Here is a 9,097-nt window from a genome sequence, read left to right as displayed (position 1 = left end):
AACAGAAGGTCATTTGTCTTGTTTTTCAAGTATTAAAAAAAAAAAAAACTCACCATTTTTGTAATATAACTAAAGCAATCTGAAGGCTTTTTTCTTTTGTGTGATAGAATTTAGAGAAACGTATTGTGCTATCAAGAAAGGGTTCTAATAAGAGCTTCTAAGGAAGATGTTCTTCTCCATGTGTGGGTGATAATTTTAAGTTGTCTTCCTTTGAGTCTCTGCCTATGTCAGTGTTTTATTTGATAACAGAACTCACTGAGTCAGAAGCTGGCAATTTCATCATGATGCATTTTCTTATTTACCATTCAAGAGGTGTAAGCCTTATCTCTTGTGTTAACGTGAAATGTAATGAAAATAATGATGCCAATGGCATTTAATTCTTGGCTCTAATACTTTATAAGTGTGCTTCTTGTTCACATAATTGTACTGGGCAGGTGAACAAGTCATCAGAGTGACCTTTTTCCATGGAGTTAATCAGGGACTCAAACTAACAGAAGCTCTGCCTTCTTCAGTGCGTGGCTTCCAAGGTCACCACGGGGATCACCTTCATTCTGGCCAGTCAGGCAGGGAAAAGCATGGATCAGCACACATGGGAGGGTTTGACCTGACAAAGACTACTGACTGTAAGCCGGATGTGGTTATTATAAAGCTGGTTCTGGGTAGTTTTTCTCCATATCTCTCTTATTTCAAAAAAGGTGAGTTAAAGGAGCCCTGATTCTCAGATGCAATTAGAACTCATTTTCTCATGATGGAAAAGAGCTTTTCAATTCTAGAAGGTTAGAGATGAAAATGAGTATGATTAAAGTTTATAGAATCAATGCAGCCAAAAGAAGTTTACTCAATCACAGACCACAGAATTAGAATGCTGTCTTTTAAGACTAAACGAGTTATTCTAGGGCATAGAAAGGGAATATAGTAGAATTTTAGAACAACCATGTGCGTGTTAACTACTATTGATTACCACTGTGACAGGGACTTAGATGTATGATTTCATTTAATCTTTGCAATACCTCTTTAAGACAGCTTAGTGTGGTGGTTAAATATGCAGGCTCTGGGGTCAAACTGCCTGGTTTAAATTCCGGTTCATTCACTTACTAGCTGGAAAATGTTGAACAACTACTTTACACGTCTCTGACTCAGATTTCTCAGGTATAAAGTGGAGATAATAGTAACCCAGCTCATAGAGGTTAATATGACAGTGAATGCATTAAAAATGTAAAACCCTTAGAAGGGTATGTGACATAAAAAGCTTTGACATTATTATTATTTCTCCATTTACATATTAGGATATTGTGTTTCAGAAGAGATAAGAGACTTTCCCAGAGTCACATACCTAGTAATTGGTAGAACTGGTTGTTAAAAGATATGTCTATTCAAATCAAAACACTGTCCTTCCCACTGTGGCAGGCCTCAAGTGAGTTATGAGCTGACAAGAGACTGGAGTACATGCCACAATCCAGTTTCTAGGGAAATTAGGACTATTTATATTACACTGTAGTTAAAAGGAGAGAGAATCTACTCATATCTGCCTTGTAAGTTCTAGAAGTATCTACCATGGTAGTTAAGAGTCAAGGTTCTAAAGTCAGACTTCTTAGGTCTCAATCTCAATTCCGAATTTTGTAACTGGAGGAGGTTAATTCATTCTCCAAGCCTTAGGATATAAATCAGTAAAATAGGATACAATAATATTATCTACCAGACCAGCTGAGACTAACAGTAAAGCTTAAATAATAAAGAGATGTATTATCTCACTCATTAAAAAGTCTAGAGAAAATTTAAAGGGTTTAAAAAGCTCATGAAGGATGAGGTCTCTTTGCATCTTTCTTGTTAGTGTCCTCTTTACATAACAATATGAGACAGAGAAAGAGAATTTCCCTGAAGACATTAGTCAGAACTGAGCCCCTCATGTAGCTCCTAAACCAGTTACAGACAAAGGGGAATGGAATGATTGTCATTAGTTTAGGCCAATCAAAGTTTTTTCCTTGGAAAGAGAGAGGGCACCCTTTCTTAAACATGACTGCCACCCAAATTAAGTAGGGGTTTGCTTACAAGAAAAAGAGGGTGAAGAGTGGTGTTGAATAGGAAGGGTTATGTTTTTGAGTGTCTGGGAAGTGCTTAGCTTGGTACTCTGACCCACAGTGAGTGCTCAGTAAAGGTTAGCTTTGCCAGCTCCCTGAGGCTGACATTCCCAGAGGGCAATTCTGGCTCTCACAAAAAACAGACCCCTCCAATTGTTTCAAAAAACAGTACGCAGCACCGAACTTGATGGATCACAGGCCTGGCTCACACAATTTTGGATTTCTTACAGATCCCTTTGCATAGCAAAAATCTCCACACTTAAAAAACATTTCTATCTTGTATACTGAACAAAAGGTGTGGAAAATGAGGGAGTTAAACCATGCTGCTTCAAGACTCATGCTACGTGTTGAAGGGATTTATCCTGTAGTTCTCCTTTAACAAGTTGCATCATTTTGCTGGCTGAAGAAACTCTTGCAGCCCATGTTTGTCTTGAAGACAAATCCTGTTCAGATTTCTACAGCATTCTCTCCTTTTTACATCCACGTTCACAGCAACAGCTGGGAGGAATCAGGGATGCTTGATGAAATACTCAACTATCCATTGCTAATAATGGTGGTTACCACATGACTCCCAACTCAGTGCCATTCAACAATGAACATTTATTATCATGTTCATGAGTCTGCAGGTTGGCTGAGTCTGGGAGATCTAGGATGGTTTCTATTGGACTTGTTTCCAAGCTGTAAATGGGGCTTAGGTCTGTCCTGATTGTCTCCTTAGATCAGAGGCTCCCTGAGGCATGTTTATCTCATGGAAATGATAAGAAACCCAAGAGGGAAAGCCCAACCTCAAAGCATATTTTGAGCCTTTGCTCATATCACATCTTCAAACATCCCATTGGCCAAAGCAAGTCACATTGCCCAACATCAATGGGATTGATAAATAAACAGCGTGTCTAGTAAAAACTGTAAGGTCACAAAGAAAAATTTGTGGACACAGGAAGGAGCAGGGAGCAGGGAACTATGATGCAATAAGCTACCACAGGAGGCTCAGTCTTCTTTCTTATTTTGCTTAGAGCTCATTTTAACTCTCCAATCTCCTCTTCTAGTGAGCACAGCCTTGTCTTGCCTTCCTAAGCCACTGTGATAGGTAAAAACTATTTGCCCAGTAAATAACAAAGAGATGGAAGGAAAAAGGGAAGGGAAGGGAAGGGGAGGGGAGGGGAGGGGAGGGGAGGGGAGGGGAGGGGAGGGAAGGGAAGGGAAGGGAAGGGAAGGGAAGGGAAGGGAAGGGAAGGGAAGGGAAGGGAAGGGAAAGGAAAAAAATTTGGTATGATCAGTTGTAAGGACAATTGAGAAGTCCTGGAGCCCTGGAAGAAGAGTTTCATTGCAGTACTCTGAAGTAAAGAAAATCGATGTGAGAAGGTGACTGGTACCTTCTGTGAGGTAATTAGCAAGCCAAGGCTGCTGGCTAGAGGGAATGTGGACTATTCAGGTTTTAGTTTAGGGACATGTGATCAAAATGAAACAAGTCAGTTTTTCATGAAATTCTTTGTAGCAAGTGGCTTCCAAGCACAAGGCAAGACCCCCAAATGAGAGCAGGAATCATGGGTCTTGTTCACCAGATTATCCATGGTGATTACAATAGTGGCTAGTATACAGCTGGCTACCAATAAGTATATTTTAAATGCATTGAAATATTTAATAGCAATTTTCTGTATTGGATTTTGGTAATCTTTTGACTGAGTTCTTAAACATTGGGCCTTGGAGTCCTGAGGGCAGAGAACAGGGAGAATGAAGAATTAAGAGAAAGTAGTGTTTCTCTCCATTTTTCTCTCTTTATATTCTTTCTTCTTTTAAAAAAATCAACCTTTTTGAGATAGAATTTACTTAAAACAAACTGCACTCAATTTAGGCATACTTACAGAACGTACAGGTTTTGATAAATATACACACGTGATATAGAACATTTCCGACATGTTCAACAGGTGCTGGTAGCCCTTCCCTGTCCATCTCTACCTATCCCTGGCCACAGGCAAGCTTTCTGTCAACATAGAATATGTTGCCTATTCTGTAGTTGCTACACATGGAATCATGCTCGTGTCCGGCTTCTTTTACTAAGCTTAAAGTCGCGATTCATCCCTGCCCTTGCATGCCCACTCATTTTTATTGTGGAATAGTATTCCAATGTTTGGGCATACCACAGTTTGTTTATCCATTCACCTGTTGATTGACATATGCGGGCTACTAAGAAGAAAGTTATTCACATCACTTTACAAATCCCTGTGGACTTGCGTTTTAATTTCTCTTGCACAAATACCTAGGAGTGGAATTTCTAGGTTGTATGATAAGTAAATATCTTACTTTATTAGAAACTGTTCTCCAAAGTGGCTTTACTATTTTATATTCCCTCCAGCAATGAACGAGAGTTCCAGTTGCTCCACATCCTTTCAAGCATTTGGTATTATCAGTCTTTAAAATTTTATCCATTCTGGTTCCCCTCTTTCCCTTCTTCCCTCCCTCCCTCCCTCCCTCCCGTGCTTGAATTGAGAAATGTTTGTGGAAGGAGTGAAGACAAACATTCCTGGACCTACGTTCCTAAATGAGCAAGTTTCTATTAGTAAGACTCTCCCCGACCCGCCACACATCCTACATACTCAAGGAGAGGCGCGGGAGAGGGGATCCTCTTTCTTTCCTTGGAAAATAAAACCTTTGCTTTCTTTAGGGTGGGCTTTCTATCTCAAAAGCGCAAAGTAACCGTTTGCCCAGGTTTCAAGATCAGCGCGCTGCAAACTCTCAGCCGTGGCGAGGTTTCCTCAAAGCGCCTCTCAGCTGCGCTCGTCTCTGCTGATAAATGATAATTCTTTTCTCAAAAAAGCTGGTTTGTGGCTGGCGCTGGAGTGCTCCAGCTACAGTTGAAATCTGCGGGTTGCCTATGGTTCCTCCGAATGGGTCCCTTTTCCCACCCGGTTGGGATCCAAAGACGCTCCGGAACTCGAGCCCAAGTTCCCAAGAAAACCCCAAAGAGCGTAAGGCTCCTGGGGACCCCTAGCACCCCTGCAACCAGGGCACCAGGCATGCTCAGAGCTAATGCGGGAGGCAGGCGTTGGCTGCAATGGGGCTTAGGAGCCAGGAGGTGCCGCTGCATCCCCGCTTCCTGGCGCCTGACCCAGCGTGCAAAGTTGGGCTGGGAGCCGCGGGGGGAAGGAAGGACCCAGCGAGCGAGGGTGGCGGGGAAGGGGGTGGGGGGAAGAGGAGGGAGGAGGGAAAAGAGCGCGGAGGGGGGGCGCCGGGCGTGTGTCACTCGCTCTCTCCCTCTGTGTATAGAGGATGTGCTGAATGGTGCGCTTTGAGGCGGCGGCGGCGGCGGAGGAGCAGAATCCGCCGCGACTGGCAGCCTCGGCTGCCCGGCTCGGCTTCTCTTCGCCTTCCGGGGCTCCTCATCCACCGCGGGTTCCCGACCTCGCGTCCCGCCTGGGGCATGGCCCGGCGCTGCGCCCCCGCGCGCTCTGCCTGCTGAGCGGCGCCGGAGGGAGGTGCGGAGGCCAGGAGGCCGGGGAGGCCGGCGGGGGAGAAGAGTCGAGCGCCTCAGGAGCAGAGAAAGGAGCCCGCGCCCCGCGCCCCGCGCCTCGCGCGCGGTTCCCAGTCTCTGCCGCGCTCGCCCGGGCCGCCCGGAGCCCAGATGAGCCCAGATGGCCGGGGCTCAACCCGGAGTGCACGCCTTGCAACTCAAGCCCGTGTGCGTGTCCGACAGCCTCAAGAAGGGCATCAAATTCGTCAAGTGGGATGATGTAAGTATTGGGGCGGCCCGAGTCGGGGCGCTGGCTCGGGCACCGGGCAGGGCGGGCGTCGTGGGGGTGGGGCGAGGGGCGCGTTATGCAATGGGCGCACTGGGAGCGGGCAGGGGCCGCCTTGGGCGCACAGGTTGACATCTGCCAAAGCGGATGTCCAAGGGCAGAAGCTTTGCGCGCGCTCCTGTTTCATCGGGCTTTAGTAGTTGCCATCCTTTCTGGGTCTGGCAAGCGCCCCCTGAGGGTCTTAAATGTTTTGGGCCAGTGGAGAGGGAGGGGCAAGCTTTGCCTGGTGACAGGTCCTGAAAGTTCGGGAAGTAGGGAGTGTGAAGTTGAGACCAACTGGAAAGCGCCTGGTGTGAACAAGTCGCGTCCCTCTCCGCCTGCGGACGCACCCCCTATTACCTCTTTTGCCCGATTTCAAGAAGGAAGGGCCTGAAGTCCAGAACACTTAGTGATTGCGAACCCTCTTAGCGCTTTTGTGGGAGCCCATGCGGCGGAGGACACAACGGTCCAGCCAACAGGTGGTCGTTGATGCCAAACTTCAGCGCCTGGCTCCGGAGTGAGGGTCCCTGAAAAGGGCTGCGGGGACACATCTGGGGAGGGCGTGAACAGAATGGGGGCCCTTGAGGGGTCCTGGAGGACTCACGGGCCTGCAGGCAAGTGGAGAGGGCTGACTTTTGAGAACTGAGCTGATTGGAGTCTTCTGCCTGAAATAGACACGTTGAGGGGTTGCCCCAGGACTTACCTGCACCATTTGCCAGGTAGGGCAGAGCCTAGCCCAGCGCCAGGGTCTCTAATGCTTTACGTGCAGCCCAGACCCCAGGACTTCGAATGACTTCCCCTTCCCCTTTACCCCAGTTGTCTTCAAAACACATAAATTAGTCGTCCAGCTGAAAACATGCGAATCTTCTGATGGAGAGCATTATGGCATCAATTTTATGTCCTGGGTGTCATTCAAAAGGTTCGATAAGAAAAACCTACTGAAATAAATCCGAGTTGCCAGGTTCTAAGGAAATTTAAGTCCAAATGACTAATACATCTCTTAATCAGAAGGAATTATAGGAGAATGAGGCGTTCTTCTTGCCGAAAAGATTTTCCACCTAGTAAATTATAGCCTGTTATTCTCTAGGGTATTTTTCTTTAATCTTCTTAAGCCATTTTCCAGTGTCTGAAAACAATTTAAATATTCCAGGTAGTGAATCCAATTACTTAGCTGAGTGCGTCTGTGTCTATATTTTGTCCAGCTGGAAGCGCAAATGGAACTTGGAGTATGAACCACAGCTTCCTTGAAAGCTCATGCCAATTATTAAATGCTGTAGGCAAGGATGTAAACATACATTTTTTTTACCATGGGCTTCACACTTTTCTTCTTTCTGTTCCAGTCTAATTGGACTGAATGTTTTTGTAAATGGAATAGAATCTAAATAAATTCAGACGCAGATTAAATTCTTTGTGTCAGGGAAAAAAAAAAGACAAAGAAAATGCAGTTCAGCAATAAATAAGACAGTCTTGCCCATTTTGAGATCCTTGAATAGAGAGGTGATGTGATGACGGATTTACTGAGAAAGAGAGTGAAGGGCAGAGGGAAGAGAAAGAGACTTTGCAGAATTTAAAAAGGGAGTTTCAGCATAAGCTCTGGATTTATATACAGTGATGATTCTAAACTGTATTTTAAATAATTCTCTATAATTTCTTGTTTTGGAGAAAATAGCCAACATCACGTTGATAATGAAAGTATTCTATGAAAACACATTTTGATATATCCAGGTAGATGACTTTCATTATGTACCTTTCTGTAACACGTATTTCTTGCTCACCTATTATTGCCAATCCTAGACTGGATCCTGGGGTGGTGAAAAAAGTAGACAAAATCCCTGCTGTTGTGGACCTTACATGCTAGGTGGAGGAGACAAAAATCATCAAAACACCAGTGAGAGAGAGATTGGGTGATGCATTGAGGGTAATAGAGAGGATGTTCGTGAAATACCAACCAAAGAAGAAGTTGAAAAGAGCTCCCTCTGAGCATTGCAGCAGTGAGTTTCCAAGGAAGCCTCCTGGAAGGAAAGACGTAGGCACTAAGGAGAAGGCCAGTAGAATCTCAGGTTTTTGTTGTTGTTTTTTTTTTAAAAAACAACAAAACAAAACAAAAAAAACCTAGACTGCACTCAGGAGTCAAGTTATCTGGAATATAATGAGCTATACTGCAGGCTCTTTGGTTCTCTGGGTCTTCATGCCGATCAGCGGACTGCAAGGGACCCGGCCTTTCTTGGGGTTGCGTTTTTCCTCCCCAGGCATCCCTCATCTACTCTTCTCAGCTCATATTTGCCCTTCCAGAATCAAGCCAATTCAAGTTATCCGGCTCTTTATATTGTACCTTAGTGAGACAGTGTGTTGAAGACAAAAAAGAACTAGATCTTGAATCAAAGGCCTCAGTTTACCTCTTAGTTGTTTCACCAGTAAGCTACATGACTTTAGGCCAATCACTTAGCTTTTTTGTATGTTTGCTGCTGCTTGTGTAAAAGCGTGGTAATGTTACAGGACATTCAAAAATGATGAATTTGGGGCTGTTTAGGACGTGAAGAAATTATCTCTTGTTCCTGAAGTGATTAAAGCAGTATAATCACTGGTCTTGTTGTCCTGACCACCATATGGAATGGAAGATGTCACCCAGAGGGTGTAGTGCCATGCATAATTTGTTGGCCACCTACCAAGTCACGGTGAGGCTGTGGATGCTCTAAGGGTGGTAGTCAAAAGCTTTAACATAGGCACTAAACAATTACAACAGACAGCAGGTGCGTAATAGATCCTGGAAATACCCTGTTGTACCAGGGCCAGGCATTAATGATTTTGCTGCTTGATCATGAGGTGGTCTGGGAGTCCCCAGGGTCTGTGGATGGGTGGATAGGTAGGTGGGTTTTTTTTGACTATTTCAGTATTTTAAAACTCATGGTGTATACGGTCTGAACATCAAGGCTATACTTGTCCTCCTGAACTTGGCATGAAGATAAACCACTGACCTAATGATATTTAAAAAATTCAACCTCATATCTTTGCTTTTGTTTTGCATTTGTCTATTAGCAGGCTCTGGTGGTAGGAGGTGGGTGTAAAGGACTGTGGGTATTGTGGAAGAATTCTGGTGAGGTAGACAGTGGAAGGAGAGTTACTTTCTTGATCTAAGCTAGGGAGCTTGGGAGATTGTGAGAGAAACTCCTTTCTCTTCTGGACCTTGGCCTTGGTCTATATTGGACAGGACATGGAGAGAAAGAGGAAGGACTGTAAACTGTACAA

At 44.8% G+C, this 9,097-nt stretch overlaps 1 protein-coding gene across 4 annotated transcripts in view; it reads left to right on the top strand.

Annotated features, from left to right (window-relative positions):
• Nucleotides 1-5,288: 5,288 nt before the first annotated feature.
• Nucleotides 5,289-9,097, top strand: part of PLCB1 (phospholipase C beta 1) — a 761,313-nt gene continuing 757,504 nt past the window's right edge. For all 4 annotated transcript variants that reach the window (XM_008018384.3, XM_008018395.3, XM_037990865.2 and 1 more), the window contains exon 1: nt 5,289-5,806. In XM_008018384.3, the coding sequence (XP_008016575.3) occupies nt 5,708-5,806 (99 nt within the window). In that variant the 5' untranslated portion in view covers nt 5,289-5,707. The remainder of the gene's footprint in view (nt 5,807-9,097) is intronic.

Source organism: Chlorocebus sabaeus, chromosome 2, assembly GCF_047675955.1.
Source record: "Chlorocebus sabaeus isolate Y175 chromosome 2, mChlSab1.0.hap1, whole genome shotgun sequence".
Lineage (NCBI taxonomy): Eukaryota > Metazoa > Chordata > Mammalia > Primates > Cercopithecidae > Chlorocebus > Chlorocebus sabaeus.
Note: the sequence above shows the minus strand (reverse complement) of the source record. Positions and strands in the feature narration are given on the sequence as shown.